Source organism: Oryctolagus cuniculus, chromosome 17, assembly GCF_051225735.1.
Source record: "Oryctolagus cuniculus isolate XC-2025 breed Fujian yellow rabbit chromosome 17, ASM5122573v1, whole genome shotgun sequence".
In the NCBI taxonomy this organism is placed as follows: Eukaryota; Metazoa; Chordata; class Mammalia; order Lagomorpha; family Leporidae; genus Oryctolagus; species Oryctolagus cuniculus.
This window is the reverse complement of record NC_142883.1, coordinates 57,633,626-57,656,340: the sequence shown is the minus strand read 5'-3', so window position 1 is coordinate 57,656,340 and position 22,715 is coordinate 57,633,626. Positions and strand designations below refer to the sequence as shown.

At 48.2% G+C, this 22,715-nt stretch overlaps 1 protein-coding gene and 1 long non-coding RNA gene across 4 annotated transcripts in view; one reads left to right on the top strand and one right to left on the bottom strand.

Moving 5' to 3' along the window:
* Positions 1-14,401, bottom strand: part of LOC149121253 (uncharacterized) — a 99,071-nt gene extending 84,670 nt beyond the window's left edge. Inside the window, exon 1 of one of the 2 annotated variants that reach the window (XR_016223995.1) lies at positions 14,225-14,401. This is a non-coding gene — a long non-coding RNA (uncharacterized LOC149121253). The remainder of the gene's footprint in view (positions 1-14,224) is intronic. The other variant, XR_016223994.1, reaches the window with a different exon arrangement.
* HS3ST3A1 (heparan sulfate-glucosamine 3-sulfotransferase 3A1) overlaps positions 14,140-22,715 on the top strand; it is a 103,847-nt gene continuing 95,271 nt past the window's right edge. Inside the window, exon 1 of one of the 2 annotated variants that reach the window (XM_002718879.6) lies at positions 14,140-14,791. In XM_002718879.6, coding sequence (XP_002718925.1) covers positions 14,190-14,791 — 602 coding nt within the window. In that variant the 5' untranslated portion in view covers positions 14,140-14,189. Of the gene's footprint in view, positions 14,792-15,163; positions 15,545-22,715 lie in introns of those variants that run through there. The other variant, XM_089317724.1, reaches the window with a different exon arrangement.

Here is a 22,715-nt window from a genome sequence, read left to right as displayed (position 1 = left end):
AAGCTGTTTGTGTGCAGGTGCACCTGTGTGCTTATGTGTGATCTGTTCTGTTCTTTCTTACTTGGTAGTCCAGACAACAATGAAGAGACTATATGTATTAAAAGCATCTCAATTCCTCAAAGCCTGTGGATATTTCATAACTTGATTAAATGTTTTGTTTGTGGGGGGATCAAACCATCCAGACTTTTAAAACTGTATTTAATTTTGATTAAACTAGTATGTACTGAAAAAAAAATCAGCAGCAATTAATTTCTTGATTTTAGTTGCTTAACAGTAGGTCTAAAAAATCTGTAGAAAAAATAGTGAAGTTAAATTATTATCAATAATGAATAATAAAATTACTATTTAATAATAAAATAGTATGGAATGATAAAGTAATTATAATAAATAATAAAATATTAATTATTAAATAAATAATTAATTAAAAAGGAAAAGAAAAAGCAAGGTGGTATCAATAGGTGTTCACAGGTTCTCATGACAAACTCGTTTAGTAAACTACTCCAGTGAGTGCTATACATACAAAGTCTCAAGCTGGGCAACTGGGTGTGCACAAAACCACTTCCTTGTGCTTTCTGAAGCCTGAACTGAATTTGCACGTTGAAGGTCCATTTTCTTGGTACATTCTGGGTAGCATCAGGGTTTGTGCCCTACTCCATCCTTTCACTCTGACCTTCATCCATGTCTCTACTCCTGTTCCTACGTCTCGCAGTGGGCAGAGAGTCCTAAGGCACCACGAGGCATTTGGGCTCCTGCCCCTGTTCCCCATCCCTGGGGTGTCTGACAAGCTTCCCTTTGCCTGCCTGGATCTTGGTCCCCAGTCCATGGCACTGGAGCTATGTGAGCTCCAGACTCTGGCTGCTTCTCAGCTGTTTCTGTGCTCTTCCCTCATGCCTTCGGGCCCCTGGGGGGCCACCTGCAGAGCTGCTTCAGGTACTGCCCTCTGAGCACAGCCACGGCCCTTCCCCGTTGCTGCTCCTAGGCCACTCTGTGGCTGAGAACCTCTTGAGACATGCCCCTCCCTTGAGTTGGAGGCGCAGGTTTCCCTGGCTCTCAGATACCCTGAGCTGTGCTTTAGGGACCGATGTCTCTTCTGTAACACCTGACTCAGAGACAGCAGTGGCTTCTGTGAAGGCACCAGGAACATTTTACTTCTCTTGCTTTCCCTCTGCCCGACCTTGTTCCCCTGCTACACAGGGAAGTTTCTAGGTCTGTAGAGATGGAGAAGCAAGGACACTGATGCAAACGCTGCTCACCTTCCAGGTCTGCTACAGCCTGGCCCACCTAAAGTTGACTGCCAAGGGCAGATAGATAGCTTCAGCAATCATTCACAGCCCATCCAGAATTATCAGCTTAAAGGTGATCCTACCACAGATTCATGGAATTTCGAGTTCTGCTTGTGGCCGCCTTGGCAGGGCCAAACCAAACGATTTCTTGGACCTTACATGGCCCATAGGCTGGGCGTTTGCCACACTCGGAAGATTAACTTGATTTTTATCTACTATGAAAACTGTGACACATTTGAAGTGGAAGAAATTGTCAATATGATGATAAAACAAAGGTGACTGTTAGCTCAGTATCCTCTACTTTCGGGAAACAAACAGAAGGGAACCAATGAAATAGCTGTGTCACCCCCATTGGGTCAACTTTTAATACAACATTATTTAAATATGTCTCATTTTCCAACTAAGTGGTTTCGTTTCTTTTGATTCTTACTTTTAGAAAAATGATCTATTTATGTATGTATTGGGTAGGGAGAGAGTTCTATCTTTTGATTCACTCCTCAAATGTCTGTTATGGGGGCCGGTGCTGTGGCATAGCAGGTAAAGCCGCCGCCTTCAGTGCTGGCATCCATATGGGCGCTGGTTTGAGTCCCAGCTGCTCCACTTCCCATCCAGCTCTCTGCTATGGCCTGGGAAAGCAGTGGAAGATGACCCAAGTCCTAGGGCCCCTGCACCCACATGGGAGACCTGGAAGAGGCTCCTGGCTCCTGACTCTAGATCTGCACAGCTCCGGCCATTGAGGCCAACTGGGGAGTGAACCATCAGATGGAAGACCTCTCTCTGCCTCTCCTTCTCTCTCTGTGTAACTCTGACTTTCAAATAAAAAAATAAATAAATCTTTAAAAAAAATGTCATGTCTGGGGCTGGGCCAGGGCTGTGGGGCTGCCTTGGGGCTGAAACCAGTGACTGAAAATGCAATCCAGGTCTCCCACATGGAGGCAAGAATCCAATTAATTGAGCCATCTGTGAGCTGCTTCCCAGGGTTTACATTAGCAGGAAACTGGAGGCAGGAGCCAGACCCAGGTATGGAACCCAGGCATTCCTTCCTATACAGGATGCAGGTGTTTCTTAATCTCACCTTAAGCACTAAGCTAAACACCTGCCCTTGATACAGCTTAATTTTTATTATAGCCAATTAATAAAAAAATAAAATCCTGTGTTGTCTACTCAGAAGCATCTCTGGAGCCTTTTGCATGCTAATTCATTTCTTGAAAAGATACCTTTCGAAACCTACAGCCATTTGCTTTCTGTGTCAGAGGAGATGAAAGAATTGGCTTAGGTCAGAAGCAAGAAGCGTGAGGGGATCCCTTTGTAATTACCAAACCTTTCCAATTATTTTTGGCCAAATCAATAATTCATGAAAATCTCCATTTGTCAAGACCTTATTTAAAACCTTTTCCCTCTGGGGGAGGTGGACCCCTGGAGAGAGAACTGAACAAAGGAAATCCCAGATACTTGGCAAAATATCCCCACCTGGGCTCAGAATAAACCACACCCTCACTCTGTGCAGCTGAGGCCCCAATATGTTCAGAAAACATTTATATTCCAAGGCTATATTCCTAGAAGCCTGGCAAAGCCTGGGATTCAGGACAATGGATGATCCTGCAAGGGGCAGAGCTAAAGAGAACCCATGATCCAAAAGCCTTGGAAAACATCAGGTTCAGCAAAATTTCCTTTTTTTTTTTTTTTAATGGCAAAATCATTCCAGAGACGACAATGCACTACCGTTGATCAGGCATGTTTGAAGAGGGGCCATACATTTCCAAATTCCTTTCATCCTAGAATACTTTTCTGGGAATATTTCTGAGGATGTGGGTTGTACAAGGGTACTGCAAAATGTTTGTGGAAAATGGAATCAATGGTAAATTTATTTTTGTGTAAGGAAAACAAAATTCATGCATTCCAGGGGACTTCCTGGAGTTCATGGGAAACACATATTATGAAGAAAACCATCTATGCATTTCAAAACGTGTTTTGCGCCAAAATGAACTTATAATTCCACTTTCTGCAAACTTTTTAACTCATGTGCTTAGGGACAGTAGAGGCTCCTCCAATACTGGAAATAAGTAAGACCCACGTATCCACTCATCAGACAGACCCGGGAGGAACAACCCTGGCTCTCAGCGGAAGGCCCAGCTTCCCCTGACTGTCAGCCCCTTCTTTCCTCTGCCTGCTTCATCATCTCTTCTTGTGCAAACTACAGAGAGTTTGCTCAGTTAGGCTGGTAAGAAACACTTCTTGTTATTTTCTTGTAATAAATCTGCTTATTTGTTTCTCCATCTGTCACGGCCACCTGTTCACCACAATCTGCAAAAATCTTACTCCTTCAAAGCCCTTCTTAAATTCTACTTCCTCTGGGAATTCTTGGGGGCCTCTGTTTTATTTGGACTCACTCTATATAACTCACAGTGTAGCAATCAGTACCTTGCTAGTCCTCCTCTCACCTGAGATGAAGAAAATCATTTTGCACCTAACGTGAGACTACTGAGACTGTGTATGATTTAGAGAGTGAGCAAGAGTCGCTGTGGTCTCCTTTGAAGAGAGGTGATGTAGCCTTAATTCTGAGAGCTATTTGACCCAACCTCAATCTTGCTTGGCCACTTGTGTGCTGTCCACTTCTCCGATCCCACTAGCATGTCCTTAGATCAATCCAGAACAGGAAACCAACATGGCTGACTGAAAAGAGAGATGCCAAAACCAACCATCAGACACATACCAGGCCAGGTGCTGAAGACCAATGCAGTGCCGGTAAGTGCAGTGACTTTGTCCTTTGGGTTTCCCTTCACCTGCCGTATCTACCCCATCACAGAGCTTTATGTTTATTTGTAAGACACTGTAGATTTTCCTTTTTCTGTTTTCACCTTCTGCTAACCTCATCATTCGGGATTATACAATTTCATGGCTCACATCTCACTGTAGCTTCTCAACTGGGTGGTCAACTTCAAGTTTTTCTAACCTGTCTGGCATGTAGTTCTCAAAGTGATTTGCTAGCATGTAATTTGTTATTTCTGAGATGGATAACAAGAAATCAGGCACTTTTGAGTTTGAGGTCTAAAGATCCTGGACCCTAATTATTCATTTGTGTTTTTGTTGCTTCTTACTATAAATAAATTGTTTTGGATCCTGGTAGGTTTTCTAACCTAAGCACTGATGAAGCAGCCTTCTCTTCTCCTAATATTGTTGTGATTAAAATAAATTCAGGGGGCCGGTGCTGTGGTGCAGTAGGTTAATCGTCCGCCTGTGGCGCTGGCATCCCATATGGGCGCCGGTTCTAGTCCTGCGTGCCCTTCTTTCAATCCAGCTCTCTGCTATGGCCTGGGAAAGCAGCAGAAGATGGCTCAAGTCCTTGGGCCCCTGCACCTGCATGGGAGACCCAGAAGAAGCTCCTGGCTCCTGGCTTTGGATCGGCACAGCTCCAGCCGTTGCAGCCAATTGAAGAATGAACCAGCAGATGGAAGACCTCTCTCTCTCTTTGCCTCTCCTTCTCTCCTTGTGTTACTCTCACTTTCAAGTGAAATAAATAAATCTTTAAAAAAATCATAATCGGCTAACTCCATTTGAGCTATGCTCTCTGGAGTCAGGCTAGGTGGCCACAGTTCAGGCCTGACTGGTGTGCTGGGGGTCCAGACAGGTGGGAGCAGGTGGCTCCTGGTGGGTCCCAGCTGGTGAGAACAAAGCCGTGTAGGCTGGGTCCTTACTGAACCTGCCAATGGAAGTATCTGGCCAGGCAGGCAAGGAAACCTGGATGGTGGAATAGAAACCCAAATCTGATGAAACTGAGAGAGGGGTGATGCTCTAAAATCCCAACGAACATGGAAGACGATGACACTGGAGACAACGGACTCGTCAGTGGGCGTAAGTACCAGCTGTGGGGTAGAGACTAATCCAGGGTCTCAGACCACGTTGCCCAGAATCTCACACACGTCCACATCCCCAGAGGAGGGCATGGCCACCAGCAGCTCAAGCTTTCCTCTTGGCAGCCTAGGGAAGCCTAGGAGAAAGGGCACATCTCCCGCCTTTCCTGAAAGTCCTGGACCAGAGCCCCTGGGCCTGGCGTGCCTCACAAGCCTCTTCTGAACTAAGCCCTCTGGACACACAGCTGGATGCCTCTGGCACCCAAGGCCCAGGGTTCAGCTGGCTCTGCTGGGATTTCGTGGCATGGGTATAGGGAGGTCGTTTGTGCAGCCAAAGATCCAGGTGCTGTTATGAGAAGAGGATCAGACAGAAAGCAGAGATGCTCCCTCGCTCTAAGAGCTGCCTGTGTCTAGTCTGCACAGAGAGCAGAAAGCACCTCTTCGCCTGGCCTCACCTGTGTCTGGGGCAAACCTCATCCAAGACTGTGAAGTCTTTTCCGTGAGTTCACGCCACAGCAGAGTGCAGACTGGATCATGGTGCTGCTTCTCCAAAACAATTAGCTAGGGGGAAGGAGGCACACTTGACCTAGTGGTTAAGACAGCCATTAAGATACCAGGGTCCCTCATCATGGTGCCTGGCCCTGCCTCCTGACTCCAGCTTCTTGCTAATGCATATCCTGGAAAGACTTCAGTAACTCAGTTCCTGCCACCCACCTGGGTGACCTCCCACCTGGGAGACCTGGGTTGAGTTCCCAGCTCCTAACCTGTCTCTCTCCTCTAGCCCCTTGATGATCCCACAGGTGGCTGCTGCAGGTATTTGGAGAGTGACCACCTGATGGGAGCACATGCTCTCTCTCTCAAATAAATAGATACAAATTTTCAAAAATTTTGCTGACTCTGACCGAAAATTGTCATGATAAATCAAGAACCTGCGGAGGTTCATTTGAATTACTGCAGTGATTGGTTTGGATTAGTGCTATGGTTTGGATGTCTGCAGCCATAACTGTGTTGAGAGTACACTCTCCAAAGTTATATGTTACAGGTATTTGGAGGTGGAGCCTTTGGGAGGGGACTGGGGCATGGAGCTTCTGCCTTTATGAATGGATTCATCCATTCCTAGATTCTTGGGTTGTACAGGGAGTGGCTGGTTATCACACAAGAGGGCCTATTCTAAAAGCCAGTTCGGCTGTCCATCCTAAGTTCCTAAGTGGTCCCTGAGCTGCCTTGGGACTCTGCAGGACGTCCTCACCTGCTCACCAGCAGGAAGGGGCTCACAAGTGTGCCACGTCGACCTCGGGCCTCTGAGCTTCCAGAACTTCAAGAAGGGATGTTTCGCTTTATGAATCTCCTAGTATCAGGCACTCAGTTATAATAAGAGAAAAGGGATGGGAGCATCTACCATGAGAGTGATGTTTGCTGGATGCCATCTGCACAGTCTAACCATGGCCCCAGATGGGACAGTCCTTTGTTTCCCCACATTCTCCTCCAGGTAAACAGGGGCAACTCTTCGAGACTCCTTAGTCATTTCGACTGCAGTCTTTCTTTTCAGTCTTTAAGATGCTTTCTGGCAGCAAAATCCTGGTGAGAATCTTGAGTGAGAGAAGCAATGGAAGCAGAATCAGCGAGTGCTAAGGCTAACAAACAAGGGACACTGCTCCTCATCAGGTACCTTCATTCTCATAAATTGAGTATAAATCAGAAAAAATGCAAGGAATGTATATTACTCAGAAAACAGACACTATAGGGCAATGCGGAAGGCTGTTAAAGTCAAACTTCTGATTCTGGGAAACTTTTTCATTCATTTTTTAAAGGATTCATTTACTTATTTTAAGAGCAGAATGAGAGAGGGAGGGATGGAGGGAGAGAGAGAGAATGAGAATGAATCAGCCATTTGCTGGTTCACTCCCTAAATAAATGCAACAGCTGAGCCAGGTTGGAGCAAGGAGCCAGGGACTCCATGTGAGTCTCTCACATGGATGACAGGGGCCCAATTGGGCCATCATCTGCTGCCCTCCCAGGCTCATTAGCAGGGAGCTGGATTGGAAACAGAGCAGGCAGGACCTAAATGGCACAACAATATGGCATGCCAGTGTCAAAAGCAGTGGCTTACCCTGCTGAACCAAAATGCCAGGCCCTGGGAAATGTTCTTTAGTTAGTGGACAAAAGGAACACTTTCTAAAGCAAAAATAAGAGAAGATTTGGTCTTAATTAATCATTCAGCAAGTATTTTTGACTGCCTCTTGGGACTGCCATATTGTTTATCCCTGTTCAAGATACCATTCGTCTGTCAATTCTTCAAGACTGATTTTGAAGTTCATCACTCCACCAAATCTCCCTCCTAATTTCCAACTATTAAGGGATTGTCACCATTGTCGCTTGGCTGGAATACCACTCTCCTGCTTTGACATTGCTTTAGAAGAAAGGTTCCTAAAAAATTAATATCATAATGTCAATCTCCACAAAAGTCTAACAGAAGTATAGATCCTTAAGAAAAGCATACAAAGTCCTTGGGACCTGGCTCCTGCTTTCTTCTGACTCTCATTTGATGGGACCTGTAGTTCCTTTCATTACACTGCCCAGGCCAGTCACATACTACGTTCCCAATGAAACATAGCATCTGCCAACACACCGTGCCCTTTCCAGTCTCTTGGTCTTTGTATATGGTGCTCAGGCCAGCTGGAAAGCCCAATCTCCAGCTCTTCTCAAATCAGCTCACTATGCATCTTTCCTGGGTATCTCTACTTGCATCAGGACATATGGTAGATGGTCCACATGTGTTAGTGAGCAATGGATTGGAGCCCTTTGGGATGTCTGCGGTCTAAGGGGGAGGCAGAGACACAGTCAAACATCTGAATCATTATGAACGTTCTCTGAGAATCTGTGCTAGGAAACAGCCAAGGACATCATCCTTGAAGACGGATTTGAGCTGATATCTGAAGGACAGATTGCAGGTGGAGAAACACCACATGTCTCAAGACAGGAGGAAACAGGGTACATCTGGGAACTGAAAATGAATCTAGTGAATGGGAACCATAAAGACTGGTAGTTTACTGAATAGAATACAAGCTTGCATTTTAAAGAGAGTGCATGGTTTGTCTCATTAAGCTCCTAAAACCTACATTTCTACACCTGTGAGACACAGTCTATTTGTTGTCCCAGATCCATTGTGCCTTGTCATCCTGCCATTTTGGTGCTGAAATTTTGAAACCCATGCTTATGAGAAGTTTTCAGAAGTTCATGAAAATTTATTTTCTGAAAAACCTGTACATGGGTTTCAAAATTTTTTGCATCAAGATAAACATTTTTTAACTCCATTTTCCCATGAACTGTTTCATATAGCCTTGTATATGTTATGAAGATATTTCACAAAAACTCATGGAAAAATGGAATTGAAACACAAAAACAAAATATACATTGTTTTTCAACAAAAGTCCTAGCAATTTCAAGACACGCTTATAAGCAATGACGCCAGTCATTTGCCATCCCTAAAGAACTGACTGTCTTGGAGATCAACGAAGGCAGTGCAGTCTTTTTTGTATTATTAATTGAAGAAACATGGGAGCCCTTTAGAATTGTTTTTTAAATTAGAAAACAAAAAGATGTCAGGGATAAATCAGAACTGCAAGGTTGATGCCTAAAGATTTCCCACTGAAAATTGCCCTTATTTGATGAGAGGAATGAGCAAGATCCTTGTTATCCGGGAGAAGGGCTCCTATTGAGTGGGATTCTGCTAAAGCTTTGGCTAACATTCTTAAATCAGCAGATGTTACAATTCTTTGACCTTCCAGAAAGTCAAAAGAAATGCCTTGAGCATCCAGAAAGAAAAAAAAAATAGTTGCTATGATCTTTTCTCTGGACTGTTCTGCTTTTGCTTATGCTGGACTGTACTATACTTCTGCCTCTTGGTAACCATTGCTTTGATTGTGTTTGTCTTCAGGATTGTACTGGTGTCCTATATTTTGTTTCCTGTTCCAATTCTTCAAAGAAATGTTTTATGATCCTGATCCCACTTGTTTAATAAAAGTTTCATGAAAAGTTCCGTGCTTATTGCAGCTGATGTGGGCACATTCACCCAGCTGCATAGGTGGCCCAGGCCCAAGTGCTTGGGCCATAATTTCCTGTCTTATCAGGTGAACTAGTAAGAGGCTGAACCAGAAGCTATGTAGAGGAGTGGCATTGTGGTGTAGCAGGTAAAGCTGCAGCCTGCAATGCTGGCATCCTATATGGTCACCTGTTCAAACCCCAGCTGCTCCACTCCAGTCCAGCTCCCCGCTAATAGCCTGGAAAGCATTGGAAGATGGCCCAAGTGATTTGGCCCCTCTCACCCATGTGGGAGATCCAAATGAAGCTCTTGGCTCTGGCTCCTGGCCCAGCCCTGTCTGTTGCATCTGGGGAGTGAACCAGCAGATAGAAGACCTCTCTGTCTTTCCCGCTCTGTAAGTCTGACTTTCAAATAAACAACAAAAATTTTTTTTAAAAAATATGCATTTATTTGAAAGAGTTACAGAGAGAGACAGACAGAAAGAGATCTTCCATCTGCTGGTTCTCTCCCTAAGTGGCTGCAACAGGGAGGGCTGAGCCAGGAGCCAGGAATTTTCTTCAGGCCATTAGCAAGGAGTTGGATTGGAAGTGGAGCAGCCAGGACACAAACTGGTACCCACATGGGATGCTGATGTCTCAGGCCATGGCTTTATTTATTGTACCGCAACACCAGCCCCATAAACAAATCTTAAAAAAAAAAGAAAAGGAAGCCTAGTGGTTGGGACTTGAACCAGCACTCTGATACAGGCATCACAAGCAATGGCTTAACCTGCTGTGCCTCAACACTGGCCCTTCTTTTTGTTTTTAATCAGCATGAATTCTTGATACTTGGGCAGGTATGAGGGAGCCATTTAAAAACAATATTCTTTCCTTAAAAATGTAAATCCCACGTGGAAGAGTCAGAGAGAAAAGATAAGCAATTGTTTGCACAGTGATGGGTTTATAAGGTCCAGGGCTGTCAAGACATTGATGAGCCAATCATCGGTGGACAGAGGACAATGGATCAGAGGACACTGTGTGGTGTCACAGGAGAGGACACTGCCACCAAGGAGAGAAGGGTTCATAAAGAGAAGCTGCAAGTCACTGGCCATAAACCTCACTTGTTTCACCTGGAGCTTTGCCAAGGAGGAGTCTACGGCTTGTAAGGAGCTGATAAATGCTTTATCACGAATGACTGAGCAAAACGGAGAAGCAAACAGAAGCTGCAACACAGTCGGCTGTGCCTCTTGAGTGGCGTTTCTCCACCTTCCAAGTGCTATTAGCTCTAATAATGCATCTGAATAGATGGAAAAAGGCGCTTTTCTGATGGGTCATGATGGGTTATGTAGCCGGACTGTTCCTAATGTTATCATGAAACTTTAATCACATTTCTTGGTTTTTGCCGTGATTAGACACACATACACACACACACACACACACACACAAAGCCACAGGCCTGTCCTTTATTGTCTTGTCAGGAACAAGCCTTTTTTTTTTTTTTTTTTTTGACAGGCAGAGTGGACAGTGAGAGAGAGAGAGACAGAGAAAAAGGTCTTCCTTTTGCCGTTGGTTCACCCTCCAATGACTGCCACGGCTGGCACGCTGCGGCCGGCGCACCGTGCTGATCCGATGGCAGGAGCAAGGTACTTATCCTGGTCTCCCATGGGGTGCAGGGCCCAAGCACTTGGGCCATCCTCCACTGCACTCCCTGGCCACAGCAGAGAGCTGGCCTTGAAGAGGGGCGACCAGGGCAGAATCCGGCGCCAACAGGCGGAGGATTAGCCTGTTGAGCCGCGGCACCGGCCAGTAACAAGCCTTTTCTTGGCTCCCTCACCTAAGAGATTGCCTTGGATGCTAAGTGTCTATCCAAGGACTCTTTTCTGAACAGTTGATTTTTTCCCTCCAGATTTTGATGAGCTCTGTTTTCCCTCTCACCATCAGATGTAAACATGGTAAGAGCTCTGATGCTTCTAGCCCAGGGTTATTGCCTTACAACTAACCTTTGTCTTTAATACTCCTTTATGCAAAGATCTTTTATAAAAAAAAAAAAAAAAGGCAAAAAGAGCAAAGCCACTGCCTGCAGTGCCGGCATCCCATATGGGCTCCGATTCAAGTCCTGGCTGCTCCACTTCTCATCCAGCTCCCTGCTAATGCACCTGGAAAAGCAGTGGAAGATGGCACAAATACTAGGGTCCCTGCAGTCATGTGGGAGATCCAGATGCAGTTGCAGGTTCCTGCCTTTGGCTTGGCCCAGCCTTGCCTATTGTGGCCATTTGGGGAGTGAATCTGCAGATGGAAGTTATCTTTCTCTTTCCCTTTCTACAGTTTGCCTTTCAAATACATAAGTGAATCTTTAAAAGAAATTTTAAACTGCCTATAGTGGCTTGCTTTTGCGGCTCACATATTATATCCAATATACAGAGATGCCCTAGATGTGATGGGATGGTGAAAACTATGGTTCCTACGCTAGTGTGTGTAATACTCACATAAAGAAAGCCCCTGTGCTATGAATGGAGAAGCCCAAAAGCACAATATTGTATCATGTTGGGCCACAAGAGATGGAAGCGCACCCTTTCCGAGATGAGCAAACCAAGGCACGTCTGGAAGCATTGATGGCATCGCAAGCTTTCAGAACAATTTATAAATGGTATTTGGTTTGCCAACTCTCTTCTGCAAATGGGACCTAGGAAAAAGTTCTAAGATCTATTGAATCTTAAGTTAGTATTAAACCTCAACTGGTTTGTCAATATCCAATTTGAGGACACAAAAGGACATTAAAGCTTGGCAGGACTTGCTGTTTATCCTTGTAAAAGTCCACTGCTTTATGGCATCACAACCTAATAAGCGCTACTTGGTTGTAGAATCTGCTGGGTTTGCTTTGGTCATAATCATAAAACCGCGCTCTGCACTGAGTGTGGGTTCTGCAGGACAGGAAGCCAGCAGCTCTGCACAAATACGGAGTTAGAACCATGCGGTCCAAGTCCCCTTTGGGAGCCCAGAGGGGACTTGCCCAACTTCTACTTTCAAGGTGAAACAAAACTTGGAAAAGCAGGCAACAGTCCCAGCACCAGGGAAGCAGAATTCCTGGTAAGTTTTGCGGCATCAAGGCCACTGTCCGTGCGGCATCAAGGCCACTGTCCCTGCAGCACCCACCTGGAGTCCCCCAAAGCAGCCTCACCACTCGGAGGGGCTGGTAGGAACCTGCCTCACATTGGGAGGCGCCCCGCAGAGACCAGGAAGCCATGCAATAAGGAACAAATAGGACTGGAACAAAAAACCACCTCCTGCAGGTTGCACGGGCCACCTCCCTCCATTAAACAGCAAGGCCGTTTCTGTTCCGTGCTGACCTCTTCTCTCAGGGGAGCCCATGAAGGGGATGTAGGGTCAGAGGAGGCCAGAGAAAAAGGAAACCGCCGCGTAGGAAAGGACATTTAACCCCTTTGCGCGGGAGCACACACACTCAGACACCATTGCACATAAAGGCGTTTCACCCACAGCTGGGCGCATGGATTTTTTTCTTTTTAAATTTACTTTCTAACTCTGCTTTCCTTGTGGGGTCATTTCTTAAGGGGCTGAACCTTTCTAGTTCCCGGGGCACTGTCGATATTCCTAAACAAACGTAAAGGAAAACAATCAAAAATATATGCATTGCTGGGGGCGGGGTCGGGGGTGGGGAGGGAGAAAACGCTTCGTTCCCGGGTGGCTCATAGTGGACAGCAGCGGAGGAGGCGAAGTTGGAGCCGCTGGGAGAAAACTCAGTTTGCCCCACGCCCAAGGGGCGCGGCGTGCTGGAAACAGCAGCGGACACAACTTGCAAAAGTTTTGGGACCCGAGAGGAGGTTCCGGGCCGGTGGAAAGGCAGTGCTGGGGGCGGGAGGCTGCGCAGGGCTGCGAGCGCTGGGCCGAGCTGGAGACGTCCGCAGTCCCCAGTGGAGCGAGCGGCCGGCTGGGTGGAAGTCAGGCCCCCGGGGATCCGGCCATCCCTGGCTGTCAGTCAGAGGCAGGCAGCCCGCGAGTCGCCGCAGCCCCCTGCCCCGCTCCGAGTGGGGCGAGGCCGCCCCGCTCGGAGCGCCAGCCGCAGGGGGAAGGGGCGTCGCCCCCGCCGCCCCCGCCCTTCTCCTCCAGTGCCATTGGGCCGCCGTCGCCCGCCGCACAGCCCGCGCCACCTCTGCTGCATCCCACCCCGCCCGGCCCGGCCCCTGCCGCGCTCGGCCGGGGGGCTGGTCCGGCCCGGGCCGCTGACGTCACCGCCAAGTTTGCTGCCCTCCGCGCCCCACGTGTGGCGGCGGCGGCGGCCCTGGAGGCGGCTGTGAGCGCAGGGGCCGCGGCCGCTGACAGGTCCCGCGCAGCCGGCTCCACCGCGCGGCTCCCAGGTGGGGCCCAGGGCAGCTGCGGGGCGGCCTTGCGCGCGCACCGAGGGGAGCGCACCGCTTTCTCGCTCCGGTTCGCACAGAGGGACTTGGAGAAGGGGGGCTGGACCTCGCTACCAGGCGGACAGGACCTACTTCCCGGCCTGAGAGGACTCCAGGAAGAAGGGCCGGGGACGCTGCCGCTCGCCCGCTGTGCAGGGCGCACGGGGCACAGCGGCTCCCGGAGTCGCGCGGGCCGCCACCGACACCGAGGGCGGCGATGCGCGAGCGCTGAGCGGAGACCCGCGCCGAGAGGGCGGCCCCGGGGCCGAGAGCCGCACGCCTTCGCCTCCGTCGCCGAGAGCCCCGTCCCGGGCGACCTTTCGGGGAGCTGCTGCCCCGAGGCCCAGGACTTGGGCGCGTCTAAGACGATGGTTTCCTAAGCACGGCCCCGCCGTCCCCTCCCCACCCCCCCGCCCCGTGCCCTCTTCTGGACCCAGTGCGGGGCTCCGTCCCCTCGAGGGGCCCAGGCCGCCGCCTCCTGGGGGCAGACCGCACGGCCGCAGGGGCGCACGGGCGATGTGGCCGCCGCCCGGCGCGCAGGCCCGTCCGGGGCATTCGGTGGCACCCGGCGGAATCCTGTTCTAGCATGGCCCGCGCGCCGCCCGACGTCGCCTCCGGCTAGGATGGCCCCTCCGGGCCCGGCCGGCGCCCTGCCTACCTCTGCCGAGCCGCTGTCCCGCAACATCTTCCGCAAGTTCCTGCTGACGCTCTGCTCCCTGCTCACGTCCCTCTACGTCTTCTACTGCCTGGCCGAGCGCTGCCACAGCCTGTCGGGCCCCGTCGCGGGGCTGTCGGGCGGCGGCGAGGAGGCGGGGGCCCCGGGCCGCGGCGTGCTGGCCGCAGGCCGGCGGGAGCTGACGAGGTGGCCGGCGGCGGCGCACAGAAAGCGGCTCCTGCAGCTGCAGCGCGCGCGGAGGCCCCGGCCACCCGTGCCGCGCGACCCCGGCGACGTCGCGGCCTGGGAAGAGGAGACTCCCGGCCTGGCCGCGAGTCCCGGAGGCTCCGGGGCCGGCAGCAGCGTGGCCGAGGCCCCGACGCCGGGGACCCTGGCCTTGCTCCTGGACGAGGGCAGCAAGCAGCTGCCGCAGGCCATCATCATCGGCGTGAAGAAGGGCGGCACGCGGGCGCTGCTGGAGTTCCTGCGCGTGCACCCCGACGTGCGTGCCGTGGGCGCCGAGCCCCACTTCTTCGACCGCAGCTACGACAAGGGCCTCGCTTGGTACCGGTGAGTGCGCCGGCTCGGGCCGCGGGCTGCTGGCTGCGGGGGGTCGGAGCGCGGGGCTGCTGGGCACAGGGGCTGGGGGACTGGGGCGAGCTCCGGGTGACCCCTGGGCCACCTCCCTCCGTCTTCACGCGCGAGGCTGGGGGCCGTCGGTAGCTGCCCTTCAGTTGAGGGGTTTGCCCCCAGCGTGCCTTCTTCCCCTTGGACGTGGGCAGTGGGTGTAGTGGGGAGGGCGTGGGGAGGAAGTGTTTTTTGCCTGAGGGGTTTTAGTCCTGGGGAATTCCTTTGCCTAGAATAGTGGGTCTGGGGTCTCATCCCTTTGTCACGCGCTGTGAAAGTGTCTGTTTAGCTAGAGGGGAAAAAAAAAAGGAAAAAAGAAAAATGCGCTCTCCTAAATTAGGACCATATTCAGTAGCTACTAAGGTACCTCTTGCTCCATCTTTTGGGCAGTTCCCTGCGGTTACTGTCAGGTGTTGGTTTACCTTGCCCTCTGGCAGGTGTCTGTCCTGAGCGGTAAGTCACGCGGAAGCTTGGGAAAGGTGTCACGTGCCAGGGAGCCTAGGCAGTGTCCCAGCCAGCGCCAGCAACCAGACCCAGCGTTTTAGGGAATGCTTCCGTGGTCGTAGCTTTTGTTTGGGAGTGAAGAGGAGAGCTGTGTAAAACGCTTTCAAAATCTGTAGGAAAAAAAAATAGCTTCTGTCTCCGCGAAAGCAGAAACTTTCTGAAGATGTTCAAACAATGCTCTTTACTAATGAGGTAGGCGATATAATGAAGGGAGAAGGGAGGGAGGGAGGGAGGGAGGGAGGAAGAAGAAAAAAGTAGTGAAAACCGTGCGAGTATAGGCTACAGGTTAGCAGAAAAGTCTCATTTAGATCTTCGTTTTCAGTTGGCCACTTGCCTCAAATTCCTGCCACCTTTCATAATATAATGTGCCAAAATTCTAATAAATCCTGGTGTCGCCTGGATTTTGTTTGCATAAAATGTTGGCTTTTTTTTTTTTTTAAATCTCTTTCCTCCAAGGAAACATCACGTTGCTAGAATTTTCCATTTTTATGGAGTTTATCTTGTTGGTGAAATATGCGTTCCCTTTGTTATTTTAACAGAAACAATATTACAGAAGTTACAACACAATTTAGATGTATTTCAAAAGGCCACTAAATTAACCTCAGAATAGACGTGGACGTGATTTGACAAGTTTATGTACTTGCTGGTTCAGGCTCACCCTCAGATCAACTTCGGGAGCTGAATTTGCAGTAACTCAACTCATGAGAAAACGTTTGGGTCCTAAAAAATCAAATCCAAACATTCCACACTTTTAAAACAGTAACCTTCCATTTGTTGGAAAGAAAAACAAACAGCCTTCCTTTAATATAGAATATAGATCATTTAAAGTCATCAGCCACTTAAAATACCCCCCTTGTGTTTCTGTCATTTATGTCGTATCCTCTGGGAAGTTCTTATAAAAATGACCTGTTGAATCTGGAAACAACAAGTCGTTCTGTTTTAGCACAAAGGCAGCTCTGTTTTTTTTCCACCAAGGACACAAGAAAGGAGTGATTAAAGACCCCTAAAACTCTTATCTGTAGCAGTTTGCATTGGTTTTGGCCTCCTCCAGTGCTGTGAGCGAGCACAGCTCAAGCTGACTGTCTGCAATGTTCTAAGCCGTCACTGGGCTGTGAGGTGTGCTGTTAAATATGGTGAAATATTTAGTACTGAAGCCTTTGCTATTCATCTGGCCATATCAGCTTGATTTCCACGAAGTAACAGTGCTGCCGTTTGCTCCCAAAATGAGCATTTGGGGGCACAGTCCATCTACAGACCTGGATCTTATTTTCTGTGGGACTTCTCCTGAGCTCGTGAACAGGGAAGGAAGGCTTTAAGGCCACTGGAAACACAAGCATTAAAAAAAAAGAAAGAAACGAGAAAGAGTCATAAACTTGGAGGCCACTCTCTCCTTTGGAGACTGGATGTGGGCTGAAAAGTAAACCTGCTTGGATTGTTTATTTCAGCAGAAGAGTCCCCGTAAAGCAATTTATGGTCGTTACAAAAATAACCACACAGTAGACTTCATGGTTTGGTGAATCTAATTTTCCAAGTGTTGGAGCAATGTCTTTGTTTCATTATTTGCAATGTTGTTTTTTTTTATTGGATGCATAAATTCAGTTTAACTCAATTACACAGAAAAACCTTATTATTATTTATTTATTTATTTATTTATTCTTTTAAAAATCCAACCTATGGGGTCTGGGTTATGGTGATCAGTTAATGAAATGTCTCCCACAGTTCTCTTTCATCTTGACTCTGAACTTGGAGTTTGATGTTGTGAGAAAGGCTGAAGCCTGAACTTTCGGGGAGAAAAAAAAAAAAACCCTCTCCCATTCAGAATGCCACTTAACCATTCAGTACATTTTAGCTGCTTTTATTTAGCTAATATTTTAGAACAGGCGGTTTGGGGAGATCTTCGTGAGTCAGCCCAAAGTTTGTAGTAGAGAATTTCTAGCACACACTTCTGACCACACAGGAGCACACGCACACACGCACACACACACCCGTGTACAGAAAGAACAGCTTGATATTTGCATGCTGAAATGAATTATGGAAGAAAAATAACCTCTGTGTAGTATTTTTATTTGCCTAGTGACCTGGGAGAATCCTAACACGTCTAGCCTTGGTTTGGGGCTCAGCGAGATGTTTGCCATGAGTTTGTTGTGGCAGTGCCCCCTACTGTCCTCACAGAGGGATAATTTTGTGAATGTTAGGAAGTTTGCAGAAAACGCCCTGGAGAATGAATTTGAGGATTTTGCTAAGATGTCTCCATCAGTTTCATGCACTGAGAAGAAAAGAAAATGCTTTATGTAAACTTTGTGCAAAAGTAGTGGGATACAAATCCCTTTGTTTGAACAAATCTGTAATAAAGGTGAAGAAAGTGAATTTGTCATTCAAAACCTCTAAGGAGGACGTTATTCATCCCGATTTAAAACGTCCTTGCAGCCTTCCTCTAAAACAAATGAAGGGAAAGCGACATTCTATAAGCCAGGAGGTTAGCTAATGATAATTTAGGAGACTTGAGTGGAGTTTTCTGGATCTGAAATTCCAGCCAGAGGGGTTTAAAAAACATTCCTCATTACTTAATTTAGCAGACAGGATATCAGGACGACAAGTGTCTGGGGCCTGCGTGCTACAGGAAGGCAACCCTGTGCAGTGAGTCGGCCCTGTGGGCTGTGTGTGTGTGTGTGTGTGTGTGTGTGTGTGCTGGGCTCCTGAAGGGGAGTGAATGGAAACTGGCTTCATCAGCTTCTAAACCTTGAGCTCTTTCCTGGAAGTCCAGACCAGCGGCCTCTCTTGTGGTTCAACAGCAGGTGAAGGTCTCAGTCAGGCACCAGGGCAGGAAGAGTGGGAAGAAGAGCCGGTGTTCTGGGAGAGGCCCGGGAATCAAACAAAGCTGTGTAAGTTCTGAGCCCCGAGCCTCATCTTACAGAGACCAGGAGGCGTCTGCATCAACTAAAAGGCCTGCCCTTTCTTCCCCAAGACAAAGGACCGCTATTTATGATGTATTTTCACATACACACGCACACAAACACACACACACACAAGTATAAATATGCAGTTGGTCTTCCTGAGCGCAGGTTCTGTATCCATGGAGTGGATCAGATGTGGACCGAAAATGTTTGGGGAATGCAATTCATCCCGAACGTTGTTCTTTGAATAATACAGTATGGCAACTGTTTACCTGGTGTTCGTGTTATGTTGGGAGTACTCTAGAATTGATTAAAAGTGTATGGGAGGATTGTAGGCGCATACCATGCTGTTTTGTCTAAGGGACTGGAGCAACCATGGGTTTTGGTGTCTCATTTGGGTTCCAGGAACCCATCCCCCCAGAAACTGAAGGTCAGCTCTGTAAATTTATATGTATATAAATATTTGGCTTCTGTAACCTTTTAGTCTTTTATGTTAATACAAGATAGGAAGTATTCCTTATCCAGTCTCTACACAGGAATGTTTATATCCTACGTTTTAGTTCCTTTTCTTTAGTTAAGTCTGGACAGTTTCGGTAGGAGGCTTGAATCATTTGAGTCCGGAGCACACAGGAAAATCAAAGATGTCTCAGCTTGCAGTTGAGGACTTAGTATTCCCCTGACTTCCTCAAAATCGGGAATTTTCTGGCCTCTAACGATCACGACCTTGTTTTTTAAGTCCAGTGGGGAGGCGAACTGAACAGAGGAGAAACGGAGAAATCAGCATTTTGTAGCAGCTGGGAGCAGCTGCAAAGAACCTCCGTGTGCAGCTTCCCACCCTCCTGTGCAGCCAGCCCCTTCTGCAGGAAGGGGTTGAAATGAAATTCGAGCCAACGGAGAGGCAGAGTCTGGCCACCCAGGCAAGGTCATGTGGACTGGAGTCCAAAGGCACTCTCTGTCCTGTGAGCAGAGGGATGAACCTCGGGCAGGCTGCAAGGGTGCAACGAGAATGGGAAGAAGTGCCCTGGACTCTGAGTCTAGCAGGCAAGTCCACGGAGGGAGAGGGGATGGTTTCCTCCATGCATAGAGTTCCCAGGAGCTCATAGGAAGTGGACACTCCCCACCCAGGAAGAGGTGGAGGAGCCACGGTGCTGTCATTTGTTGGCTGGATGTCAACATTGTTGGGCTTAACCTCAACAGATGACACCAGCCCAGCAGGTCCAATGGCCTTGTTCTGTGTGTGTGTGTGTGTGTGTGTGTGTGATGTCCTCACACATACATGTGTGAGTGCAAGATCAGACACCCAGTAGGTGAGGAAAGTGGTGGGATTAACACGAGGGAAGTCACTAAGCGGTAGGAACTTCTGAGCAGTACTGGACATCTTGGATGGACCAAGCCTTGGCTCATGGTCTGGGCCTTAGACAACAGCCACAGCAGCAGCAGCGGTAGCAGCAGCAACACTCTTGGTAGAGCCAGCCCTGGGACACTGTGTGTGTGAGTGAGTGTTCCTTTACAACGATCAGATGTGTCAAGCGCCAGTATACTCTGTGTGAAATACGTAGACATCGCTGGGTGGAAACCCACTGGAGTAAAGTCATCTCCTGCCCTCCCATTAAAAAAGGCAGTGCTGTGGCCAAAATGCTTGTCTCATATAAATAAGTATGTTGATTGGACGGCAAAGACTCAGTGCCAAATCTGTCTTTTGGAGGGGTCATGGGAATAAAGTAAGCCTGTGTCATTAATGACAACACAGGCTAACCTTACATAGACCAGATGCTCACATCGTGAGGAGAAGAGTGTCACAGAGCAAACAAACCTCCTTCGCATAAACAACAAAAAAGAGCCTTCTGTCTCCACGGGATGCATCTGAGCCATTGCAAATTATGGTTACCATCAGTCAAATCTCTGGGCCCAGAAGGGAACTTGATGTACTTAGCATTGCTCCTTTGAGGGAGCGCTTCCTAAACCATCTAATAGTAGCTCGGCTGATAGAGAGTATTGTTTCTTGGTCTGTGTTTCCCAGTGAGTTTAGACTCCAACCTTTTAGGAAATTTGTTTCTCCTGAAGTGATGAGTTAACAGTTGTGAAAATACAGTTTCATTTTTAATATGTGCTTTAAATATGTTAGCTGACATTGCATCAGAATAATATTTTAGCTCCCTGGTTGTGACGTCTACAAGAATTGTCTTAAAATGCTTGTCAGCGCTTTGAAAAGTTTGTTAATTTGATACTACTAAAAATCTCGGTGGGGGCTATGGATTTACCCTTGAGTAATACATAAACTTATATGAAGCCAGAATTTAGGAATTGAGAGAATGCTGAGTTTACTGAATTGAAACATGTTCACAGTTCCTTGCCTCCAACGTTGCAATTCTTAAAATCTTACATCGCTTATGTGCTAATGGCCATTCATGCACCTAAAAATTTACGTTTACCCTAGGAAGACTTTAAGACTGAACTCCAGAAGTTCAGAGATTGCCTGTTTCAGAAATTGTCTGATGACAGTAAATACGGAAAAAGAACGGAAAATGTGTGTTAAGGATGAAGTTTAACACTTGCCATTAGCAGGATTCTTCCGAAGGTTACAAAATCGGTCCACCTTGACTGTGACTTTTAGCGCCACCTAGTGGAAGGAGGTGCCTTCACGGAAGCCTGCAGAGAGAGCTTGGAAAACCTCCTTCTGCTCAGAGCGTCTTTGCAGTCTCAGTTTTAAAAGGAAACAAGAATGCATCCTGTTTAGATGGCACTTGGGCCAAGTGTGACAGCCTAGCACAGCTGAGCTGCACATCAGCTGCTTGAGGCAAGGAGCGTTCGCGTCTTTTAGGTAGGGAGTTTATTCTTTGGAGAGAAATAAAAGAGACTTGACTTTACAATAAAGCCGAACACCAAGATATAAATGATTAGGAGATTTATATTAGACGTGTGTATGGCTGAAAGGAATGCCATCTGCCCCAGATTACTTCTGTTAGTGTGTTTTGCCTCTGTTTCTGAGATCCAGCTTCAGATGAAAATACTTCCAGATGATTTTGTTTGAACATTGGTAATACAGCCTCACTCCTTCCCTGGTGGTGCAGGCACCGGTGGAGGGTCCTGGGATTCTTAACAGGCAGCGCACAAAAGCTTGTTTAACCCTTAATGCACCTGAGACGCCTTGTTGCAGAGCCTACCCACTGCGTGAGGGCAGGGACAGCTTCCTAGCAAATGCCACGGCATTTCCTCCAGGACACAGCTTTCTGTGACGGCAGTCCAGGGTTGGAGTTGGGGCCAGGCTTGGGGGCAGGGTAAAATGAAGGCTGGCAGGGGAGAGTCCTTTGCCCTCATGGGCAACTCACTTGTATCCCACATCAGAGTGCCTGGGTTTAGTGGCTGCCTCTGACTCCAACTTCCTGCCAGTGCAGACCCTGGAAAGCGGTAGATGATGGTTCACATAGTCGGGTCCCTGCCACCCATGTGGCGGACCTGGATTGGGTTCTCAGCTCCCAGATTCAGCCAGGCCCTGTCTCCACCATTACAGGCTGGGGAATGAACCAGTAATGGTAGCACATTTCTCTCTCTCTCCTCTCTCTCTCTGAGCATGTGCATCTTTCTCTTTCTCTCTCTGTTTCTCTGCCTCTTAAAATTAAAGAAAACAAAGACTGAAGGGCAAAGGACAAATAGGGCATCACAGTGGAGAATCCTGGCAGACAACAATTGCACCCAAAGATCAGTCCCATTCCTCTGACATAATCCGTGAGGCTGGCACTGCGCACCTGCGGAGTATTCTTTTCCCAAGCCCTTGACTCGGTCTAACCATGAGAAAATGCTACGCAAACCCAAATCGAGGGACATCCCGCAAAATACTGCACCAAAAACCCTTCAAGAGTGCTGAGATTGTGCAAAATGAAGTGAGATCTACGCACTCTCAGAGGAGATGAGCTGTACCTCATTACTGACAGGTAAATAAAACACAAGAAGTCTTCAGAAGGTCCATGGTAATGCATGTGTTGAAGAAACTGTGCGTGTTTGGCTCCTGATGCAGGAAAAAGGCATTTATGGAAAAAAGGCATTTATGGAATATGAATAATGCCTGCATTTTAGCCTCCTGTCGAGTTAACGTCTTGGTTTCAATCATTGTATTCTACTAGGGTTGTGCAACGTAATAACCTTGGGGGAGTCTGGGTGAAGAGTGTATGATGATTTTCTGAATTAGTGTTTGACATTTTTTTTTTTTAATTTTTTTTTTTTTTTTTTTTGATAGGCAGAGTGGACAGTGAGAGAGAGAGAGACAGAGAGAGAAAGGTCTTCCCTTGCCGTTGGTTCACCCTCCAATGGCCGCCGCTGCAGCCGGCGCACCGCGCTGATCCGATGGCAGGAGCCAGGATCCAGGTGCTTTTTCCTGGTCTCCCATGGGGTGCAGGGCCCAAGCACCTGGGCCATCCTCCACTGCACTCCCTGGCCATAGCAGAGAGCTGGCCTGGAAGAGGGGCAACCGG